At 43.8% G+C, this 25153-nt stretch overlaps 1 protein-coding gene across 1 annotated transcript; it reads right to left on the bottom strand.

Annotated features, from left to right (window-relative positions):
• LOC146859675 (embryonic protein UVS.2-like) lies at positions 1-22946 on the bottom strand. Its single transcript, XM_085645662.1, has 9 exons — positions 22685-22946; positions 18605-18829; positions 15497-15578; positions 13596-13723; positions 9746-9867; positions 7501-7726; positions 4408-4526; positions 3525-3747; positions 1-1358 (listed from the first exon to the last, which is right to left on the bottom strand). The coding sequence occupies exons 1-9, from the start codon at positions 22944-22946 to the stop codon at positions 1348-1350; spliced, it is 1398 nt and encodes a 465-aa protein (XP_085501788.1). The 3' UTR covers positions 1-1347.
• Between the last annotated feature and the right edge of the window lie 2207 nt (positions 22947-25153).

The following is a 25153-nucleotide window of genomic DNA, read 5'->3' as shown; positions in this document are numbered from 1 at the left end:
AAATACACCTCGTTTGTTGCCAGAAAGGAAATACTTCATAATTTTATTTAGTTACTATCATGTTTCTCATATTCTTTTTGTAGGATGGACAATCAATTTTACTACAAAACAAGTAGGTACCAACTGCATAGGGTAAGACATAATATGCTCAAAATGTACAGTAGTTTATTCAATCTTTATTAAACCTGAAGAAGCGCAGCAGTTCTCTTATAAACCAAAGAGGTGCAAAACATGTTGACCTGCACTTTATCCCACTAGCGTCTTGGACCCATTACTGACCCTTATAAGTATCACCAACCATTATGGCCTTTTAACCTTACAGGGTAGTCAACATAATGGTAAATCTGGCATCCCCTAGTCAGTTTTATCTCACTATAAACATACCTCACTTATCACCCCACTTCGGACACCCTTGCACTCGTCATACGGCCACCAAACCAAAAAGCTTTGCGAAAGTGACCCTTCGGAGGACCTGTAGGGCAGCGCAGCGCTGGCACGAAGAGGAGCACCTGCACGATGATAAAGTATGACATCCCTAAGGATGTGCGAGGGCACAAGAAACAGTCTTGTTGACTGTCCCCCTTCTGATTTGTCTAAAACCTACACCCGTTTCTTAGGACCAGTGATCCCTGACCTTGATATGAGTATAGTTTTGGAGCACGGGCACTAGACCTTCATCCGCTCCCAGTACCCCCTTCATTTTTTGATACTTGAGGAGAAAATACAGCTTCTAATCCTGATTGGATGAGTAGAACAAAGAGGCGGGGCACAGTCCCTGATGCCAGGAGACTTTAAAAGACTACTTAACAAGTGGTCGCCATTGCTCATTTCATATGTGTGATTTATTTGAGGCTTGCAGTGATGTGGCAATATTTGCAGTAATGTTCTAATTCCAGATTCATGATACTTGGCAGGACTGCCACTGTACTCATATAATACTGGTTCTATGATACATGATCTGTAAAAAGAGTCAAGACTTTAGTATATGTATTTATTTCACTTCATATCAGCACAATATTTCACACTTAGTGTAATTCACCATCGGATTTATCAGTGGTAAACTAGGGTTCAGATGTCAGCCAGGTTGCAAACTCTCGATTTACAATTGACAACCACTGCTTTTGACCTGCCTCTTAATATATATGGCCCTTACATTCTCTGGCTACAACAAGAAACAGAACAAATGACACAGGTTCAACAAGGAAGAGAAACTGGGTGCGACCAAAACTGAGACTTAGAGAGATGCCAATGCAGTGCTTAAATCATCCACCCATTCTTCATGTGGAACAGATGTATTTTCGGAGTCATGAACGTCTGGGGAGCTGTGGCTTATCAGCTTCTCTTCTGTTAGGCTTTTACTGCAAGTAATCATTGAAAAACACAAATAAATTGCTGAAGTGTGACTTGTCCATTGACTGAACAGCAGAATTCACTTAGGTTTTCATGATACTTAATGAGTATGTACAATGCAAATTTACTGTGATGATTATTTGCATATTATTTGATCATTCTAAATTTCAATGAATTTTACTATTTTTCATGAATAATTGAGCTGTCCCGTCATAGAGTTGGTGAGCAGCACTTTTGGGGACAATCGGACCCCAGCAGTCAGTGCATAGAGGCTGCAGAGATACCTTCACCACCCATGCCATGGCAGACCACCCATCCTAATTAGATGTAACTGTTGCAGCAGAATTCTTGTTTGCTTCTCACAAACTAGCCCCCAAAGCAGAGATTTATTTCCAATAAAAAATAAACAAAACTAATGTCCCTGACATGCAGGGTGTTCCCCCCCAGCCATGGAGACCACTGTTGTCTTTCCCTGCCCGGTTTCGCAATATTCCCCATGGTAGACACAGGCTTTTCGTGTACTTGTAAATATGCCCATTATTCACAAATCCTTTTGTGTGAAAGGGGCGTGCCATGGGTGTTGCAGTGTGTGTTCCCACGCATCACCCATGACTCCTGCCACATTCCCAGATTTACAACCTTCGTAAACTTAGCATAGGGATGCACAACCAGGAGAAATATTTTATTTTCTTCTCGTTTTCTCCTTTCTATGCGTGCTGCATTCAGCACACCGAGAAAGAGAATAAACACCTCTTGTGATTGTTTTTGTATAGGAAAATGTCCATTTCCACTCAAAATTTCTCCCCTAAAACGCAGACAGCAAGGGCGCCTGCGCTAGTGCATGGCAGCCTATTGTGTGTCAGTGTAGTGAAAAACGCAGGGATGCAAAATATTATTGTAAATATGATGCATCCCTGTGCTTTGAAAGTGACTCAGTGTGGGGCAGCCAAATTCCTTGCGGTGCCACGCTGAGTCGCTTTCCCGTAGATAAGGCACAGTGGGTTTATTGCTGCATCAAAGGCAGAGACCTGTGGAAGATGGCTTACTGTCAGTGGAGACTGCACAAGCAGTCAATCAGCAGTTGTTCACCTCCATTAAGAGGGGCAACTAAGAGTTACCTAGGGCAGTACCTCACTAATTTACAACAGGACTCCCCCTCTGTAAAATGCAGGTCCCATTTGTATTCCATATTACAATGGTGGGATGAGTCTATTTATTAATTGGCACTAGTGCCCTTAACACATGTCACTACTACCATGGTTAGATGTGGGTGAAGAGGCTATTTATTAAATGGCACTAGTGCCCTTCCACACATGTCACTACTACCAGGGTTAGATGTGGGAGATGAGGCTATATATTAACTAGCACTAGAGAGCTTTGTTATGGGCATCATCTGGAGATGTGAAAGGGTCCAACAGTGGCCACAGCTCTGTTTGAAAGTGTATATGAACACCGCACACTGACTTCAGGAGTAAGTGGAAACTATTTCAGAGCTCTCAGGAATTCAAGAACGTTGTTTTTTATCAAGTAAACGAGTACGTGTTTGTTAATCCTTTTCTGCTGCTACCACACCAACCTCATTCACTTACCGAGTGGTGCTTATTGGTCAGACGTGGGCAATCCTCCACATGCTGACCTTGAATGCTGACTATTTAACGTCAACTTATACATGCATATTATAGTTTCCCCGCCCCTACTCCCCTATTTATTGAGTCTTGTTCTCTGATTTAAATTGTGCAATCCTGCACTAATTGACAACACATGCAATAGTCAAGGAGGTCCTATGCAATGTAAGGTATTAGGTGTTAGAACTTTGTTTGAGTATTGGTGGACATGTGAGTGGTTCGGCCTTCCAATGCACTAGGCTCACACACTTACATTCATTCCATGTACAGTTTGTATAAATATCTTCCATTGATCCCTGTGGTTAACGGGTGGACTATAGGGCCATTTTGTGGTTTTTGTATACGTTGTTTTCTTGACAGAGAATTTGGTATCTCTAAGCAGGCTCAGCATCCAGAGGGTACAGGCTAACCTCAAGCACAGTGAGCTAAAGCAAATGCCTTCGTGCAACACAGGCCTTCCGACACTTTTTCCCAGATAAGAGCAAACACCTCCCTGCTGAGCCTCAGTGATGAAGAGCCAGTGGGTCACTTTACCGCAGATAAACTTACCGAAGGTGTAGGTGGCCTGGAATCCCTTCATATTCGTTGACTCATCACTGTGGAACTGGAGAAGAAGGAAGCTCCCGGTGGAGGTCACTGGTGGGACTAGACTGGATCCACAGTATTTCCCAATAAGCGGGGAGGTGGTCTTGGCACCATCGAAAATAGACAAGGAGTCATAGGCGCATTCTGGATGAGATTCAACTGCAAAGGATGTGAATGTCAATGAGACCTGCAGGGTGTAAAAGAAGTATGTGTTAGTCCTTAAATGATACCGCTGTCATGCCAGCAGGAGACAGAGTGCGTTGAGGAAGAAAACTATGTGACAGTTGTTACTGACCACCTCTATCATGCCAGTAGGGGACAGTGTGAAACAAGGAAGATGTATGCACTGGCTCCTATTTACTATTACTGTCTTGCCACCAGGAGGCAGTGTGACATAAGGAAGCAGAAGTATGCGTTGGCCCCTATTTATCATTACTGCCCTACCAGTAGGGCGAAGAGTGGCATAAGGAAGGACAAGTATGCTTTGGCCCTTATTTACCATTACTGTTCGACCAGCAGAAGGCAGTGTGACATAAGTAAGCAGAAGTATGCTCTGGCCCTTATTTACCATCACTGTCCCACCAGCAGGGGTCTCTTGAGCTCTTATATATACACAGTTCAGTGCCTAGACACCTTCATCACCCAGAAGTGACAGATGATCATTTGAGTGGAATGGCAAGCTAGGTAAATTTTTTAAACATGACTGACTACCTGTTCTGGAAAATCATGATGCCATACTACCGCCTTAGGCAGAAACCTAAGAGGAACTTCATGATTCCAGGGCCTACCTGGCTTGTGTTCTTAATGCGTTCTGATTGTCAGTACATTGGGTAGCTGTGGCACTTACCTTGTATCCAGCTGGAGCCACGAGGTAGAAACCACAGTCCATATTGGCACCGTAAACATTGGGGAAGTAGGGGGAGGAGACGGTGCCAGCAGAGCTGGTGAACGTGCCGCCACATTTTACTGTCAAACGAAAGAAAAAATCATCTTAAGTACTCTGCAGCATTGAGTTCTGCACACAAGTTTGCAATGTCCTCACGCACAAAACAAAGAACAGCTCAGCTTCAGCCCTTCAACAACAACTGTGTGCCAAATTGGAGGCAAGAGAAGGGTTCTGCCTGAGGCCCCCTGCACGCTGTTTGTACTTCAGCTCACGTGTCCCTAAAATAGTGGTCCATGGCAAGTAATTGAAGATATAAGTGCACATCTGGGAACCAGCTGCGTAATGTCATGAGGTCCCAGCCCGAAAGTAAACATTTTCTGTCAGGATAGGGAATAATAGAGCTCATGTCAAGGGAGCCGTTCTGTCACTATAGGACCCCTACTATCAGAGATCCTTGTTGGTATACTCCCACGTCACTTACTGTTTGTGTGTCCATATATTTTGTGCACAGTGTGAGCTTTGACAAACCTGATCATCAGTGGGCAAGATTCCACAGGCCAGGAGATCAGAAACAAAATACCACTAATCCTTGTACCACCCCCACTCCCTTCCTCAGTCTCAAGGGGATTATGTCAGTATATTGGGCCCACGACACCTCCTTGTATTCCGTGGGTAGACCTCTATTGATTCTGAGAAACAAGCACTTTCTGCAGTAACCCTTATGCCAACATGAAAAGAGATCCTCAGCTCACTGGGTGCCAACAAGAGGCCTTTGCGTCCTCTCTCCCCCTTTGCTATAGGAGGCCTTTGCTCCCTCCCTCCCCGGCCTGAGATGTCCTGACACCAAGGACTGTATTATTGATGAAGGAGGTCTTTGCGATCTCCCTCTCCTGACCGAGAGCACCCCAAAACCAAGGACCGTACCATTGCCATAGTAGGCCTTTGCGACCTCCCTACCCTGACTGAGAGCTGCCAACCCTGAGGACTCTACCATTGCTGTAGGAGCCGTTGCGCTCCCACCTCCTCTGTCTGAGTGCGCCCAACACCAAGGGCCGTACCATTGTTGTAGGTGGCCTTTACAACCCACTCCCTTTCTGAGAACGTGTTGACAGGAGAGACCTTACTATTGCTGTAGATGGACACTGCGACCTCCCTCCCCTGACTTATAGTGCCCCAACACGTAGGACCATACCACTGCTGTTATGTTGTGTTAGCTGTACTTATATAGTGCATGGCTACCCCAACATCAGGGCGTCCCAGCGTAGCAGGCAGGAGACCAGGGAAAGTGATGCTAGTTGGATGGAAAGAAAGCCAGGCATAGTCTGTTTCTGAAAGACCAGGGGACAAGGGCGCAGAATGCATACATATCGTGCGCTAGATGGATGAAAACAACCAGGTTTTGATCTGTTTTCTAAATGCCCAGTGATCGTGTGTGCTGAGTGCTGTGAGAGAAATAGAGTTCCATACGGCTGGGGCCAAGGACCTAAAAGAGATCCCGCCCGCTCTACTCCTGTGTACCCTAGGAGTGCAGGCCAAATGCAGGTCTGCTGAGTGCAGTGCTCGCATTGGGACATATCGTGTAGAGAGCTCCTGCAGTTTTTGGGGGCCCAGGCCATGTAAGATCTTATGGGTGGTGCAGAGAGTTTTCAACTGAATTCTCTGTTCGATAGGCAGCCAGTGTAGGTGGTGCAGGAGATGGGATGTATGGCAGTGCAAATAGAATGCAGGCAGCTGCATTCTTTGCCTTTGAAGTCTCTTCATGACAGTTTTGTTTACTCCAAGTAACAGTCCATTGCAGTAATCGAGGCATGACAGCACCACCGATTGAATAATCACGAGACGGATGGAAGCATCAAAAAACCCAAAGATCGGTTTCAAACCCCGTAGGTGGCCAAAGCATGTACCAGCCGCTTTTTTGGCGTGAATTTCGAAAGAGCGGGAGTTGTCCATCAGGACCCCTATATTCTTAACTGCACTTTTCGGTTGGGGAGGAGTGCCCAGTGCGGCATGCCACCACTGGTAGTCCCATTTATGAGTGTCCCGGCCTACCAGAAGCACCTCCGTTTTTGAGGAGTTAAGTTGAAGATAGTTATCCGCCATCCAGTTGGAGATGGCCAGGACATCTTAATGGAATTTCAGTTGGTCTTGGGCTGGGTTATTGGTGAAAGTGAATATCAATTGCGTGTCCTCCGCGTATGATATCATATTGATCTGCCGAGCTTTGGTCAAGAGGGCTAGAGGAGGCTGTAGGAGCACTTTGCGATCTCCTTCCCTCCTGTTTCTCAGAGCTCGGCGACACCAAAGACCATGCCATTCCCATAGGAAGCCTTTACAACCCACTCACTGAGAGCAGCCTGACACCAAGGACCGTACCGTTGCTGTAGGAGGTCTTGACATCCCACCTCCTCTGTCTCAGAGCGGCCTGATACCAAGGACTGTACTGGGGCTGTGGGAGGACTTTGCGACCGTCCGCCCCTTTCTGAGAGCGTCCTGACACCAAGGACCGTACCATTGCTGTAAGAGGCCTTTACAACCCACTCCCTTAACTGAGAGTGGCCTGACACCAAAAGCCGTACCATAGCTGTAGGACGCCTTGCCATCCCACCTCCTCTATCTGAGAGGACTCAGCACCAAGGGCCATACCATTGCTGGTATAGAACAAGGCCTTAAAATTCACCCCCTTGTGACTGAGAGTGGTCTGACACCAAGTACCTTCATATTACTGTAGAACTCCTTTCTTCCTCCCTCTCATTACAGAGACCGCTCCACCATTAAGGGCTGTACCATTGCTGTAGTAGGCCTTTGCGACCTCCCTCCACTGACTGAGAGCATCCCGACACCAAGCGCCATTCCATTGCCATAGGAGGCCTTTGTGACCTCCCTCCCTTGACTGAAAGCACCCGACACAAAGGACCATACCATTGTTACAAGAGGCATTTGCGACTACCCTCTGCTGAAGGAGAGTGTCCCGACGCTAAGGACCATACCATTGCTGTAAGAGACCTATACATTCCTCCTCCCTGTATGAGAGTAGCCTGACACCAAGGACCGTACCTCTGCTGTAGAAGGCGTTGAACCCAGTGGCTGTGATAGAGCTGTCTGTCACAAACTCCAGCAATATCTGATTTCCGGAAGAGGTGAATGGCTGGAGCTGTCTGGTCCCACATGCTCTGCTGAGTAAGACTGGGGCTGTCTTATTGTTGCCATCATAAATTGTGAGATAGTCAGAGGTGCAGCTTGGAGATGATTGGAGATCGAAGGCATCAAACAGCAGAAGAATCTGAGAACAAAGATCAGTAAATTAGACATGCGACCATCGATGTGTCTAAAACTTTCTATCCATCATTTCTTTTAAAAAGACCTTATTTTCAATTTTTGAAAGTTATCAGCAGATTAGACTCAGTCGGTGATTTTGCATTCACTTTTGGACAATACCTGCACCTCTTCACCTCGACTCTTAAATTTAGTGACTGTTTCCGTTTACAGCCTCCCTCAGCACCTTCCCTCCACTTCAGTTGTGTGTTCAAAGAGACATGACACCCTTATGTTGTTCCTGCACCTCCTGTCTTCTCTCGTTGTGCCTCTACTTGTAACCAAACCTCTGCTGAAGCTCAGGTATGTCTTCAGAAGAATTTACAAGCTGGGGGCATGTTTATGAAAATGGTGGCACTGGGCAGCTCAACAAATCATGTTGCTGCACTGCCCTGCATCACAGGGAGAGGGAAGCTATGCACCGTATTTATCCAATATGGCGCATTCCGGTCCTCTTCCCCTGTGATGGCACCATTTTGGCAGCATAGTGTCAACACAGGAAGGGGTGCCTTCCTGCACAAAAACAATCCTGAGAGGCTTTTTCCTCCTTTAATGTGTGCTATGGAATACAGCACACGTAGAATGAGGAAAAATACGTGGAGGAATACAAATATTTCTCCTACTTATGCCTTCCCTGGGAAGGGGTTACATTTTGGGGCATTCCTAGGTTTAAAAGTCCTTGTAAATCTGGGAATATGTCAAAATCAATGGGAGTTGCATGGGAACACTGACCGCAACATCACGGGAATGCCTATCAAAGAAGAGTGATGCATGACAGCAATTTGCACTGCATTGCCTTACTCCAGATTTATGAGGCCACTCAGAGCCCCACAAAGTGGCTGAGCGTGGCTTCATATACCTGTCATAGAGGATTGCGTTGTGCATATGCCATGTTGCGTGGTGCAAGCATGGCGCACACCTCTCATAAATGTGTCACTGGATTCTTGATTGCCTGTGCTAAGATGCAGTTTTCCACCAAACCGACGTACCTGAAGGAGTTACCGGGAAGCTAAGCTTGTGTAAGCTTCGAGACACATGGTAAAGTTGGCTCCTCACTGGGCTCATAGTGAAGGCCCTATACCTCTCGGGCACTGCATCAGGATTGCCAATTACCTGTGACCTACCTTTGAATGAGTGATGCCCAACAGCAGACCAATTAAAAAAAGAAGGCTGCCGCCCTTCAGAGTAAATCTCACAAAGGATTTCCACACTTGGGAAGGGTTGTAGGTTAGAATATCGAGCAGAGAAATATCACGTACAAAAACATTGTAGCCAGAATATTAGCTATCGCGACATCCTGAGTATGTAGAGCTAAGCACAGATTTACTACTCTCCGCATCACCCTACCTTAAAGCCATATATCTATATCTTATCAAGATAAATGTGAAATTAAGTATAGTAAGTCTATACTTACCTATACATATATTGAACATAACCATATTTTGGTAGCTGATATTTTGGCTATGATTTTTTTGCAGCACAATATTTAAAATTCGATATTCTTGTCCCATACACTCAAGGGATAATACCTGTCGCTGTGCACCCCAGTATTCTGTCCTGCTATACTGTTCATTAATAGATTAACCCTTACATGTCCATATCCTTTGGGGAACTCCTCTGGGATTCCCTCTCACCTTTGTTTACTGCTCCCATGTGGCATTTTTTGAAGCCCAATTTGAACTAGATTAAAGTCTAATTTAGTTGCCACTTGTAGACCCACTCTTTAAACTTTATTCCATCTACTCTGCAGTGGCAGCACTACTGTAGGTTTCAAGAATGTCTTCTGATTGTTTTTTCTCTGAAGCTCTGTGGTAATAGTACTAACGTCATTGGAGATAACATTCCAAGGGCAGATTCTTCTTCTCCCAGCTGATGGACCACTGTAACCATAAAGACCTGCCTCAGCAGCTGCCTCTGCCACCTGTCAATCATGCAGGTACTAACCCAGTGGACTCTTGCAGGAGGAAAGCGGGACTTACTTCATTACCTTATCACTAGATGAAGGCACTCGGATCAGGTAGACACAGTTAACGTTGTTAGGGTATGAGGAAGGGTTATTGGGTGACGTCAGGGTGCCGTTTGGGTCAGTCAGAAGAGTGCTGCACAAATCTGAAACCAAATATGAAAATTAAATGTCTTGAAACTGCACAATGACCCTGACACGTAGAGCTTCAATGACTCCTATCCAGAATTTCTCTGTTATATTCATTAGTATTTAAGCAGGCATCTTATATCTCCACCAAGAATAAGCTACTTGATCTAAACAATGATCTATGTGGCTGTTGCATGTCTTCGCAATGATATGAAAGCATGCAAAAGAATATAAGTAGGGACCAAAAACTACCCAGGGCACAATGAGATTCAACACAAACTTGCCTGGTGCAGATAAAACAGCAGTAGGGGGGGGATAGGGGTTCGGAGACATAGATAAAAAAAAGAAACTCTGCAAAAACAAATTATTTTGCACCAGGAACAAAATCTTTTTATCACTCCACTTTCTCTGTGCTGGTCTGTAGAGAGTTATACATTTAGATCAAAGGAACAAACATGGTGTATATGGCTATAAAGCCAATGAAACCCTAATTTGAACTCCATAAAGGGAACAAACAGGGTCATAAGGAAACTCTAACATTGAAATCATCTGAAACACCAACATTAGAGGAACATTTTTCCATAAAGAAGGACATAGTGCTCAGATCTCATCAGGTTAAGAATGGTGGGATTTAGTCAGAGGATAAATGATGGCATTTCATCAGAAGTAAAAAATGGGATCCCACTAGTGGATAGATGGTAGGATCCCATCAGTAAATTGATACGGGGATCACTGCATGAGATGAATTCCAGGATTTCATGAAAGGGAAAAGAATGTTAACTGTCCAACAAGGGTATGAATGCCTGGATAAAATCACTAGATGAATGCCCTGATTCAAAAATGGTCAATGATGTGGTCTCATGGGTTGATGTAGCCAAGATGCTATGAGTATATGAAAGCTGGGATTCCATTGTGTGTCAGATCAATCAAATTAAGGCACCAGTACTGAGATCCTATTACGAAATATGTCCTAGTATCTTATCAGGAGATTAGTAAGGATCCTGTCAGAGACCAAACTGACATTGTAGCCAGAAATAAATTGTTGGATCCTGTCTACACATGAATGCTCTGATCCAGGATACAGGATGCACCGAATCTATGCTGGTAGTGGAATACTGGGATCCATAAGTACATTTATGCTGGGATACCATTATGGATAGAAGCCTCACATTGCACTAGGGATGAATGCTAGGATCCAATCAGAAAATAAGTGCTGGAATCCAATCAGGGGGTCAATGCTGGAGACCAATCAAGGGAATAATGCTCAGATCCAATCAGAGAATAAATGCTTGAATCCAATCATGCAATAAATTCTGGAATCCAATCAAGGGAATAGTGCTCAGATTCAATCAGAGAATAAATGCTGAAATCCAATAAGGCGATAAATGTTGGGATCTTATCAGGGCATAACCACTGGGATCCCTTCAGGAAATACATGCTGGCATCAAGTCATGTGATAAATGCTGGGGTCCAATCTGGGAATAAATGCTGGAATCCCATTGGGGCACAGAGCAATAATACAGTTATAGTTGCCTACCTTAGCTGAAGATGGTGAAACATCTTTATCATGGCTGATACTGTTAGATTTATCGCCCACATTCCATACATTGGACTATCATCTACTGCTTGACCAGCTCAGAAGGGCACTGTGTTGGATGCAGTGCTAGAATGGTTCTGATCATTTCCTGACAGGACAGACATAAAGTGTCAGGTCAGGTCCTTCAAGCCATCAGGAAGGAAAGCTGAATGTGGAGACCCAAGGGTCCACACTTTCTCTCCCTCTCTCTTGTGTTTCAAGATGGTATTTGTGATCATTAGGGCCAGAGACCTGAAATATTGTTTAATATGCTGATAACATGCAGATCTGTCTGCACGACTGGGCCCTAAGGAAGGGTTCTTTGCCCTTAAAAAAAGGCCTAAATAGTGTGGCTATGTGGATGAATAAAAGTGGGCCCATGTTGAGTGGAGCAACAACTGAGATGCTCTGCATAGACTCATGCCAGAGACTCATGAAAAACCTCTCTTAGCACCATGACCTTATTTGAGATCCCATGCACCTTCACTAAGACATCTTAAAAGGCTGGAGGTCATGTGGTAAACAGAATTGAACTGTAAGGCTCACATCAGCTCTGTAGTTCTTTTGGTTTATACAGCATAAGACAACTGCGACAGGCTTTGCCCTACATCCAAAACAAATATCACAAAATCATATCTGGTTCACTGACTAATTCAATCCTGGATTAAACCTATTCCTTTATGAGTGGGCTTTCAAAAATCAAATTGCTAAGATGCAACATGTTCAAGACATGGTGACATGACTTGTTTTAAAACTAGGGAAACATTGTCATTCATCAGCAGACATATTCATTGGTACCCATCCAAAAGCTATCCAGAAGGTTATCATCTTATCAGCAGGCTAGACTTCCTTGGTAGCTATCCAAAAGCCCTTTCTAAAAGGTCATTATCGTCAACACAGCATTCCTGGTTTTTAAGTACATCCAGGAAACAGCACCCGACTTTTGGGGTAAAACCACTGAACATCTTTCCGCCTGCACCTTACGATCTTGTGGCTTATATCTTCTTCACATTGCAAGTACTGATATTCAGTGGAAGGGAGACTGCAGATTCTTGCTAGTTTGCCCAAAGATTTTGAATGTAGTGCCACTGGATACTAAGAATAGACATACTCTACTTCCCTTTAGGAAAGCCTTAAAACATTCATGTGTGTTCTTTTTTTGCAGGACTTACATGCATATAGTATTTAATGATATTTATTTAGGGAGCCTGGTGCCTAAACTTAATCATTTATTTTCATAGTGTGGGCTCTACAAATAAACTAAAACAAAAATATGTGTCTCATGCAGGATGATTTTAGTTGAAATTGAAGTGGAATCATTAAAAATATAATATTTCCATCTAGAAGAAGGGCAAGAATGCAAGGTCTCAATCAGTAGATGAATGCTCGGATCCAATAAAACGTCAATGATGGGAACTCATCAGTGGATGTAGCCAGGATGCTATTAGTATATGAATGCTTGGATTCTATTGTGTGTCAGTCAGACTAAGGCAGCAGTGCTAGGATTCTATTAGGAAATATGTCCTGGTATCTTATCAGGAGATCAGCAAGGATCCTGTCAGTAGACTAATATTGAAACCATAGTCAGAAATAAATAGTAGGATCCTATTTAGATACGAAGGCTGGAATCCACTTATTAGCAAATTCAGGATCAACTGAATCTATGTCATAAGATGAATGTTGGGATCTCATAAGGGAATAAATGTTGGGATACTCTCATGAACTGAATATTGACAATGCACTAAGGTAAAATGCTGGGATCCAATCAGGGGATAAATGCAGTTAGAGGTCATTATCTTATCAGCAGACTAGACTTCCTTCTCGCTAATGGGCCCAACGAGTTTTAATGTACTGCCTCTTTATATTAACAATAGACATACTCTGCGTACCTTTAGGAAAGCCTTAAAATACTTTACTGGGATTCTTTTTTGCAGCACTTACTTGCATATGATATTTTATATCATTTATTTAACAACCCTAGTATCTAAACACAATAATTAATTTCATAGGATGTTCTCTACAAAAAAAGACAAAAAAAGTCCCATGATTGATTATAGTGTTGGAAATTGATCAGGAATCATTAAAAAACATAATGTTACAGCCTAGGAGCAAAGGATATTGCGACTGCTATGAAATTTCAGACTCTATCTGCCGGCATGCACTCCTTACTGCACTGGTACAGGGCGTTGATTTTGGAAACATCCAGTTTGCTAAGCCCATCTCTCTGTCCGATGGGTACGTCAGGATCTGGCTTGGGGACCATGCTTGGCTGTCCAGATTTGTTACTGAAAGCATACCTGTGTAAACGAAAACATCACAGGTAAAGGCCACCATTTATGTGCTGTTATAATTCATTATTCACCCAAAAAACTATACAGCGAGCCCAGGTTCGACTACAGCGGGAACAGGTGGGGGTGAAATATTTGGTGTTTGCTTAAGGCATTGCGTGTCTAATGGTTTTACTGAACTAGCCACCGTAGATCCTGCCTAGCTCAGTCTAAAACTTAACAGTTCTCCATTTCATGAGCCTCTAAGGCATTTGTGGCAGTGCACGCTCACCTTAGCACCCTAAATCACACTCAGCAACTCAGATCCTTAAAAGCACTGATTTAAAAATGTCCTCTTGTTGAGTCTCACAACGTTTCTTCTTACGACAGAGACGTCAGCAATGAGGTATCAACCTCATGCGATTCATCAATAATGGCACTTCAACTCTAAACTGAGTATGTTACCCACTCAGACAGCATTTCCCTGCTTTCTGCACCCATGGACTTCCCACTCTATGGTAACATGTTCACATACAGAGCGTCAATCCTAACCACTCATGTTCACCAACACAGCCATTATTACGTATCCCGCTTCACATACAGAGCATCAGTCTTAACCAATCATGTTCATCAACACAGCCATCATTTTCTACCCTGCTTCACACGCAGAGCGTCAATCCTAACCAATCATGTTCACCAACACAGCCATCATTCTGTATCCCGATTCACATACAGAGCGTTGGTCCTAACCAATCATGTTCACTAACACAGCCATCGTTTAATACCTCTGCTTCAAATACAGAGCCTCAGTCCTAACAAATCATGTTCACCAACAAAGCCCTCACTCAGTACCCCTTTTCACATAGAGAACGTCAATCCTGACCAATCATTTTCACTGACACAGCCATGATGGCACCACTCTTCCTCGTCCATGGACCTTCCACACTGTGGGAACATGTTCACTGACACAGCCATGAGTCTACAGGCCTTTCTCACATTTATCACCTATGGCTTTTCCAAATTCTGGCATTCATGACTCTTCCCCCTAACAAACAAAGCCACCATTCAGGTGCTCTTCTTCACATATAGAGATTCCAATATGTACCAAGCTCTGATCCATGTATTGACTCCACCACCAAAGGTGAAATAAACATCACCCTCTACTTCCCATTTCCAGCAATCTTAGTGCTGATTAAAGAGATCACATCAAAATGTGATCAGAATCATTAGGTGTGATTTAGGGTTTGATGGACGAAGGATTAAGGGGGTGGAGGAGGACACTAGGAATGCCGTCCCAATGGTACTCCATCTGCCAAATTTAGAAATGGCCTCAGCTCAGCAGTCATCTCTACAAAATTAAAGGAACCATCATCACTGAAGTTCCTTTCAATTACTAAAGGTTTTCATCCCGGTTGTGGGAATCGTTATTACTTTCTTCCAGTTGCACACTGCTAGGTTTTTCCTGGTAGTGATGGACAGGAAAATAATTAAGCTATTATCCTCTTCACCCTAAATATGGCTGGCATTGTAATGTAATTCCTCAGATGGGCACTACTCCATACACTATCAGAGGAAGTATTCCATCAGTAGAGCCAACGGGGGCTACATTGACAAAATACTTAGGGTCCACCCATCTCAAAATAAAGTGGGTCGTCTAGAGCTTGGCGAACACAGTAATCTTGTAATGTTTGCAACAGAGTACTGTCTGACAAAATCTCAATTAGGGTCACTGCCTATATGCTAAAGCCTTCAATGAGAGTTTTAAACAGGAAATCTCTTCTTATCTGAGCATCGGAGACTTACCTCCCATAATGCATCACTGAAGAGTAGTCGTATGGCAGGCCAAGGTTGTTGGTGTTCTCTTTGTTAAAGTTGCTGAGGTCTTCTGTTAAGATGAGCAGACAATAAAGATGAGTTAGTGATGACTATGCCTGACAGGGAACATTCCAAAAAAGAGAAGATCCCAGCTCACCTGGGGGCAAGTCTGCTTCTGCCATATCTGGGGTTAAATAAAGTCTACTGGCTAGGCTGTCAAATGTGGAAAGGAAATTTCAAATCTCAATTTTGACACAAGATCTAAAAGGATGTGATTTGAGGTAAATCACTCAATCGCACCAGCATGTGAAATTAAATTGTGTAATTCCAAATTTAAATCCTATCTGATGAAGAGCCCCATCTTGCCCCCTAGTGAGGTTCACATTAAATAAATCCGGGAGCGATGCATTGGAGTTTCGGCCAATTTTAAATATAACTCACTATTGTCTTTTGAAGGGAAAATCATCATGTTTTTTCCTTATGAAAACATTTTTGCCTCATAAAGTGATCCAACTCCCTTGATGATCTTCAGTGTGTGTCCTTCACCCATCAGATTGTATTGTAGTTATAGGTGTAAAGTGCTTACTACCCCTGACTAGGCACTGAAGCACTTTATGCCGGAGAGCGCACTGCTCCGGGCACTCAAGGTTTAGGATTAGTGTTGTGCTCTCAATAAAACCCTTCCATGCACTTACTCCAGTTTCTTTGAGGCAGAGTAAATTATTAGGAGTTAGTGGTGATTATTTTGGAAGTATATTGTGCATTTGGGTTCTAATAGATGATTTTTGGGATTAATACATGAAAGAGAAGATTAGGTATTAGTTTGCAGGATTGACGTTCATAGCAGAAGTGATTTATTTGAACATTTGTAATAAAATGAGGACATTAGCAGTAATATAATAATAAAGATTAAGGCAAACATGCCTGTGACTTAAAATAGGCTGTGCTTAGAGAGAGAAAACATGCCGAGTCTGAAAAATAAGGAGATAGGCATTCGAATGAAAGGGAGAGGCGAGTTTTTCATGCCGAGATTTGGGGCTACAGAGGAGGTTTTTTTAAATGCCGTCCAATCAGAGGATGAAAAAACAGTTGAAAGAAACACCATTATTTGTATGTGAGATAGTAGAGTGAGAAAGAGTGATGCTCAAGGTGCTATACAACTCATCTGGGCCCAGATGAAAAACACATGCTTTGTGTCAGGTTTATGTTGCTTTTCTAATGCCAGCTCAATGCAAAGTATTCAGAAGGGATTTACAATAAGGCTGGGCAAAGCACTACGCTACGCTCGCGTAGTTTGCGAAGTTCGCGCTACTTCGCACTACGCGAACTGCACGTAGCACAGTGCGAACACGCGTAGCATAGTGTTGCGTAGTGCTGCGGTCATTTTTTGCTTGCTCGCGGTCCTCAACGTCAAGTTGGCGACCGCGAGCAAGCAAAATGACATCCCGGCGAGACTTTTTCCTTGTTCGCGATCAGCAACTTCAAGTTGGCGATCGCGAGCATGGAAAATAAACCTCCCGGCGAGATTCCCAACGCGAGGAGGTCAGGTTTCTCATTGCGAGGGGTCGCGTATGCTCGCGACCGCTCGCGATGAGAAACTACCAGTTCGCGTTGAGAAGGCTGAAGCTCGAGTAAAAATCTACTCGAGCAGCAGAAAACTACAGTTCGCACTGTGCAAGATGCCATTTTCAATGATTGCACAGTGCCGGTTGCTTGTCCGCACTGTGCAATCATTGAAAAAGACATCTGGCACAGTGCGAACAAGGTACTACGCAGTTCGCGAAGTGCTACGCGTAGCTCGCGTAGTGCGATCTTCACTTTGCTTAGCTTCGCGAAGTGCTACTTCGCGACCTACGCCCAGCCCTAATTTACAATCCAACGCAATTGGCTTGTAAATCAAAGTTGCTTAAAGTAATGCACAGTTGCTCTATGCGCTGCTTTGCAATACTTTGTATCAGTGGTGGCTCCTCCGTTAAGAGGGAGGAGCGTCGCCCCACTGCTTCGCAGTAGGAAACATAAAATGATAATAACTCATGTTATATATCTTTTTAAGTTTCCTTCTGCTGCAGCAGCTTTCTGGGTGGGTCGGGTCTGCTCCGAGGACAGAGGAGCAGGGGAGGAGTGGTTTCCCCACTCCTAAGTTCACAATGACTGTTTGGTTGGCCCTCTCAGGCCACGCAAAATGGTCATGCACTCTTCCCATATTCTCCATACAGCCTGCATGGAGAACATGCCCCCCCTCCAGCCCCTGTGTGAGCACCGATACACTGCACTCAGACCAATCACAATGCTGCATTGCAGTGTTGTGATTGGCTATCAGGAGCCTTGGAGCTGGGTGCCTCCTGTATCCTGCTGAAGGACAGTGCAGGAGGTAGAGGACATAGGAGAGGCGGACGCCAGCTGGCTGGCCATCACAGGCAGACGTTTTTTTCAAAAGGGGGTTTTCGTTCCCTCACCTCCCTGCCCTTGCCTGCACCCCACTACCCAAGTCCAATAGCAGCAACTACTGCTTTGCATCAAGGGGGAATTCGATGGGTTGTGCATGGGCATTCCTATGCAAACACCCACAGGTATAGACATAAATTCCTATCTACAAAAAATTGTAAACCGGAATTTGGGCCAAAATCCTGCGCTTCCTCAAGAGAAGTGCATGAAGTTAAATTTTTTATTTCTCCTTGTTTTTCCCACTTTGCATCTCTGCTGCATTGAATAATTGTATTCTATAGTTGGCAGTCACTGATCCTCAATATCGACATCAGGACATAGGCATTTTAAATACGGGTCACAATATATCCTGTGCCAGGAGTTTTTATGTAGGCAAACAACAAATGGTTTCAAATGAAGAATTGCTCCAGTTAATGCCCCCAGCAGGGGTGACTTTTGTGAAAAGGACACCTGCCTGTGACAGTAACAAATAATGATCGCTGTAACCAAGGGTCAGATTGATAGAAATGGTGTGTTGGTGGCTATCTATGATAAAACCTAAGCTGAACAAATCCGGGATCCAAATCATTGCCAAGGTGAGCCCATTAGGAATCTGAGCCATACTCAGTTTTTTTTCCCAGTGGTAAGTGGAGCCCAAGGGGTGTCACTGACCAGGCAAGATGTTCTCTGTCATGATGGTCAAATAGTTGTCGCGGTCACTGCGGGCATGCTCATGGTAGAAGCCCAAGGCATGGTTCAGCTCATGCTGGATGACTCCTTTCCAAATACATCCCCCGGAGAGAGATACCTGCTGAAGTCCCCCTATCTTCCCGATGTACGACCAGCACCTAGGGGAAAAGATGGAGAAGCGAGACCCATAAATCACTGCAGTAGCACCTTCAGAGAAAGAATATTACAATCTTACCCCATACAAGGCATTGACCTGTGTGTCTCCTCTCCGACTGTCGTTATATGCAAGGGAGAAGGGATTCTAGGACAGTGACAATGTGCAGTCTAGGTTGTGATAAAAAGCCTTGCATGCAAAGGAAAGCTGTGTCATCCTCACCAATTTGATTAATTTCTGGCCTTTCCTGTGACAGTGTTTGTCCCAGTGGACTCCATATCTGGGAGTATTTTCTGCCTGGGTGGGCAGATCTACCAGCTGTCGATGGGTAAATCTGTTCAGTCCCCCATATCTAGGATTCATACTCCAACTCAGTCAGTGTTCCAGTTGTGTATTGCATGTTACATGTGTGTTGTGCAGCTAAAAAAGCACATACATTGCATGTGGTGTCCTAAAATGATGGGTCCGTTTAGGATGTCTTTATCCTTTGTAGACTTATTTCTGCCTCTGGAATCTTGGCATGGAGACCTCATGGATCTATATGTAGTTCTTTCCTATTAGTCTCAACATTTTTGTCCAGCAAAAGGACACATGACCCACTCCTGCCCCGTGGTGTGATGGACATTGCCTAGAGAAACCTGTCCAGTCAGGCACCAGACATATCACAGCCATGTTCATATGTTGTAGCACTTTGTTCCAATGAACCGGAGAATTATAGACACCACCATAATAAAAGAGTTCCTAGCGGTAGCAGAGAACAACATAACATCCCCCTATAGGATAACACTATGCGTGGGCTACAACTGCACTGATGTACTAGAAGCATGCTTGGATACTGCTTGAGGTTGTATTTTGGCCATCTTCAGTTTTTTAGGTGTTCTCTTTGTTAACTCACTTGCTTTCCTTTGTGTAAATGCAATGCACAGTCAAAATAACAAATAGCCTTTACTCGACTTTTAGTTAATCATGTGCAATAACGTTTATTGTACTGGGAGATTCAAACCCTCAACAACCTCCTGGAGCAAGCTTCAGCTACTCAAACTTGCTGATCTTAAGCAGTCACAAGTACAACAGGAGTAACTTAGTGTTAGACACTGTTTGCCTTCCAACCTCTTGTTTTTACTGACTTAGTTTTTGCTGCCCAAAGCATTCTGCGCACATTACCACTGCTAACCAGTGCTAACGTGTATGTGGTATTTACCTAAGTTGTGGTAACATTGGCCTATCGACAGATGGCTTACTTAATTTACTTATAAATCTCCAGTAATGTTCACTAAATGTGCTCATGGCCTGTAAATGAAATGCTACTAGTGGGCCTGCAGGAATGATTGCGCCACCCACTTAAGTAGCCCTATAAACATGTCTGATGCCTGCCATTGCAGAGCCTGTGTGTGCAGGTATAAAATGCCATAGCGACCAGGCAAGTTAAACCTCTTACCAGGCCCACATCTTCCTTTTAATACTTATATGTCACTACTAGGATAGGCCCTGGACAGCCCAGATGGCAGGGTGCAATGTATTTTAAAGCAGGACATGTGCTTTTAGGTTTTACGTGTCCTGGTAGTGAAAAATTCTTACATTTGTTTTTCACTACTGCAAGGCCTATATCTCCCATAGGATAACATTGGGATTACCTTATTCCATCCATTCTATAAACATCATTTCCAAATGGGAAGATATGACAGGGTCAAGTTTGGTGTCTCTGGAATCCTAATTTAAAATGCTAATTTGTGGTGAAGTCGGATTTTACAATCCTGAAAATGACACTTTTAAAAAGTGGAAATATTGTTGCCTTAAACATTTGGGGCCTGCAGCCTGTCTTTGATCACATTTTTGGGGTGGACGACAGCCGGGCTTTTCTTATTCCACCCAGGCCTGAACACACAACAGGAGTTTAGGTGTGACCTGATAAGCCATCCTGACAAGATGGGAGGGAGGAACTGGGCACAGCCTCACTTTCACTTGGGGGATAAGGTTTTGGATTTAAATGAGTATGAGATTTCCATGAAGAAGCTTGACCTGCATTACCTTCCTAAATTGAGTACAGTGCTTGAATGCTATCATTTTGGGAAGAGGATGCAACGCCAAAGCGAGAGCGCAGAGCAGTACATAATAGAGTTATGCAGGTTAGCTTCAACTTGCAGTTTTGGGAATTCGTTTGAGGAACAATAAAGGGATCAGTTTATGCTGTGTTTCTCTTTGAAAAAGTCTAAAGAGGCCATGTGGCAGAAAGACAATCCTTCTTTGTATGAGGTTTTGACTATAGCCAAAACACAAGAACATTCAAAGGCATGGGTTGAAGTTATTCGCAAGAATGTAGTGCATGCAAGCAAGAATGAAGCAGCTTTAGTTAAGGTGGTGGCAGAGAAAGACAATGAGAATAAATAATTTCAAGGTAAAAGTGACACAGGAGGCAAGAGAGGTCACAAATGTTTAGGCAAATGCTATTGGTATGGTGAGTTAGGCCACATGGCTAATAGTAAAAAGTGGCCAGGATGGAAGTCAACTTGTAAGAATTGCAGAAGGAAAGGCCATGTGACTAAATGTTGTAAATCCACTATCAAAAAAGCAAGGATGGTGAATTGTGAAGTTGAATTTGTAGAAGAGGTGGTTGTGTTGCAAAACAAGGCTGACGGTTTGGAAGAGTCTTTTGAAGTGGTACAAGTCAATGGAGAAGCCCTTAGAACTTGGTTGTTCCAGCAATAGCTCGACGTTTCTTTTATTTAATCAGCCTGTCACACTCACCCAGCGCCGGGACACTTAGCCAAGTAGCTGCGCGCTCTACAATTATCCTCATAATATAATAGAAGCGGTCAAAATGTTGTTTGACTCCGGAGCCAAAATCACGTTGATGCCACTCACGTTTAATGAGAATAGGCTGCAAAACAAAGTAAAGCTCTCAAAGCCAGACATTAAACCAGTGGGTATGCTGGGGAACCAATAAAGTTGGCTGGGAATTTTTGGAGGTCTATAGAATTCAAAGATCATATAATACCTGGGAAGATATATGTGTTTGTGAAAGGTGACTCCTTAATAAGTTGGATTCATCAACGTGATCTCTATGTGTATCTGTACCCCAATGCGAATCCTTCTGTTTTTGTAAAAGAAATTCCAGTAGTTCGCAGTGTTTTGGATGGATATGATAATGTGCTGAATGAGTTTTCGAATGTTTTCAGAGGAGAGCTGGGGTGTCTGAAGAGCTATGTATATGAGATTAAGCTTAGAGCCAATGCACTTCCATAAGTGGCTAAAGTTAGGAGTATGCCTTTGGCAGTCAAGAATAGAATGAAAGAGGAGTTGGACATATTGATTGCTGGCAGGATAATTAAGAAATTAGAAGCTTCTGAATGGCTTGCACCTGTGGTTAAAGCACGCAAGACTAATGGTGATGCTAGGTTAATTTGAGCTAACTTAACAAGGCTCTGATTGTTGACCACTTTCCACTCCCCTATATCAGTGAAACTCTGTTTGTTGAATGGGGCTAAACATTTTTCTTCTTTAGACCTTAGTTCGGTGTATCATCAAATTATGCTGACTGACCCTTCACACGATTTTACCTCGTTTGCCACTCCCTATGGTACTTTTCCGTTTTTGCAGTTGACCTTTGGACTCATATCGGCAGCTTCTGTCTTTCGAGGGCAATGAAAAGGTATTGAGGGGTGTGGCAGAGATGAAGGTTTATCAAGATGATATTTTGTTATTATGGTCAAACATAGGGGAGCACAATGGAAGGTTGTATGAGGTGCTTAGAAGATTATAGAAGGCAGGGTTGACATTGAAATGGAAAATATGTAAGTTTAATGTACCTGAGATAGAGTAGTTAGGACATCTAATCACTGGATCTCCGGAAAAATCTGGTAGTACTTTCTGTTTAATAAAAGTTTCAGCCCATGAGAGAGTATTAATACCCTCAATCCCTTCAGGCACTCCTACAATCCGCAGGTTAGATCGACGAGAATGATTTTCAAGTTCATCAAGCTTGTTCTCAAGTATTGCCTTATCTGATGCTGCAGAATTGATTTTCTGAATCATGGAGCTCATCTGATCTTCTAAATGAACTATCCTGAGTTCCGCTTCCTGAAATCTTGCAGGAACTCCTGCCACTGATTCCTCAATCTTCTCCAAGCGAAGATGAAGAGCAGCTATCTCACTCTCCTGCGATTTCTTCATTGCCCTAATCTCATCCAATATGAGATCAAGCAAGGTCTTTATCTCGAGCTACTGTGTAACTTCAGTAGTCATACTTTCCACATGCTGCCAGCCCGGACTCTCGGTATCGACTACTTGGTCTTGATCTAGCCTCTCTCCTGCTATCCGAGAGGTTTCCTGGGGCTGGGGGCAATTCAGCAGTTGACGGTTTAGTGTATTAACAGGAGACAGATGTTCAAGCAACAGAGGCTGGTCAGATGAGACCAATATATTTCTGTGTCCTTGCTGCTGGCCTTCTAAGACTGACTGAGGAAGAACTGGGCTAGCCAGAACCGGAGCTAAAACCTGAGTAGATGGAGAGACATATACTGGTTCCAGGGAGCTAGTTGGAATATCTTCCCCTGGTGACACTGGTAGTGCTGTGTTTAAATGTAATACGTCCTGATCTGATATAGGCTGAGCATTTTTTTTAATGAACAATGGATAATCTTTACTGTTTTTTAACTCGGCCGTTGACGCACTCCCTGACCATAACTCACAGGTCTGACCCATTCCATCCGCTGGCCCCTCAGTTACTTTAATTACTTTAGTTGCTTTGGTTACTTCAGTCGCATGACTTGCATGATTTGAATCCTCCCTCCTAAACTGTAGCTCTGACTGGATCTCGGGGGTGTCTTCTATAGAAATTTCAGAACTTGAATTCATAGCGGACGTATTTGCTACAGTAGGGGCCTTAGCTGGAGAGACTCAGCCTTTTACTTGCATCATACGTTTTTTTGCTTTCAATGCCGTTGTAGAATCCATTTTAGCTATTGCATTAGCCTGTCTCAGATGTCTCCCCATCTTATTCAAATATTTGTTTTTTTTTCCTTTCTCTTTCCGCGCCCCAAAGGAGTTTTTTTTTTTTCTTCTCCCTTTCTCCTCTTCTTCCTCCTCCTCCTTCCTCTGTCCCGGTATCCACAATATTTATACCAGTGCTTTCTTACTCATTTGCCCTTACTGCCTGCTGAACCCAAGCCCCCTGGATGGCCCCCAACTCCTTACCGCCAGAGTGCTTTGTGCTCTGTAAGTTTGTAACTCTGTAACTGGATAAGCGTCCGTTCTTTTCCAGCTCCCAACTCCCAGCTCTCAGCAGTGGAGATAGTTAAACAACGTTCCTCGACCTTTTTTTTTTCCCCCCCCCCCCGAGAAACTAAAAAAAATAAAAAAAACGAACAGAACTCCAGGTGAAAGAAACTCCCACTGTGCCTGAAATAAAGGTGCAGGAATTTTAAAGTCTATTGGTTGAGAGCCTCCGCATTTAATCCACACCAGCGCATGAGGCAGAGAAAGTCAGTAATCCAGCTGGTTTTAAGAAATTACGTGCTTAAAAAATAATTCTAGTCATTTCGCAAAACCACGTGAGGCCCCCAGGCACAGAACGGTATCCCACAGCCTTGACCTAGAGCAGCAGCACCAGGCAGCAATCCTAGGCGTTTGTCAGAAAAAAACAAACAACAACAATCCTCTGCAAAACCCGGAGTCGGCTGAGCAATTGCATCAACAGCCACCATACTGAGGCTGCAAGGTCCGATTAAACGTCAGTGCCCAGAACCGCATCTCGAACCAGACCTCAGCCGTGCCGGGAAGTAGATGAAGGATTGCAGAATTTTCGAGCGGAGCTCTTCTTTCGGTCCGCTTCGCTCTCCACGCTCAGCACGCCATCACGGACTCCATCAGGGGGAGGGGCAACACCTGCGGCTACGCGTCAGCGGGACTGCCCATAGCCTAGAGTGTCGAAGGAAGACCCCCAGCAAGGATACAAACCTGAATACTTTGCTGACATAAGGGCGCATCGGGTTCCGGCACATCCTATTCCTAATGCTAAGTTCCCACGCACAATTCTTATTAACTTTTCTGATTACAGAGTTAAGGAAAAAGTTTTGTCAAAAGCAATTCAGCAGAGACAGTTTTCTATCAATGATGGGACTAAATGTCGAATTTTCCCTGACATGTCTGCTATTTCAGCTCGTAGACGTGAGGAGTTTGTGAAAATGCTGTATTTGTTTAAAGCCCAGGGAGCTCAGGCATCGATTGCACAGCAATCTAAGTTAAGGGTGTTGGTTAAGGGAAAATTTCATATGTTCTCACGAATAGATGAGGCACAGGATTTATTGAAAGAAATTTCTGTTCTAAAGTGAGTTTGTGCTGTCATGTTTTTGCATGTTGAGCGGAGTGGAGCACTGTTC

This window comes from Triturus cristatus, chromosome 3_1 (genome assembly GCF_964204655.1).
Source record: "Triturus cristatus chromosome 3_1, aTriCri1.1, whole genome shotgun sequence".
NCBI lineage: Eukaryota > Metazoa > Chordata > Amphibia > Caudata > Salamandridae > Triturus > Triturus cristatus.
Note: the sequence above shows the minus strand (reverse complement) of the source record. Positions and strands in the feature narration are given on the sequence as shown.

Bases quoted from the DNA above. Each gene is read 5' to 3' on its own strand.
- LOC146859675 (XM_085645662.1), bottom strand. From the start codon at position 22,946: ATGAAGAAATCGCAGGAGAGTGAGATAGCTGCTCTTCATCTTCGCTTG. The intron at 18,830-22,684 runs GTATTAATACTC...CTTTCTCTGAAG, and splicing joins AGTGCCTGAAGGGATTGAGG to GTGCTACTGCAGTGATTTAT. The intron at 4,527-7,500 runs GTACGGTCCTTG...TTCGTTTGACAG, and splicing joins CAACGCCTTCTACAGCAGAG to TAAAATGTGGCGGCACGTTC.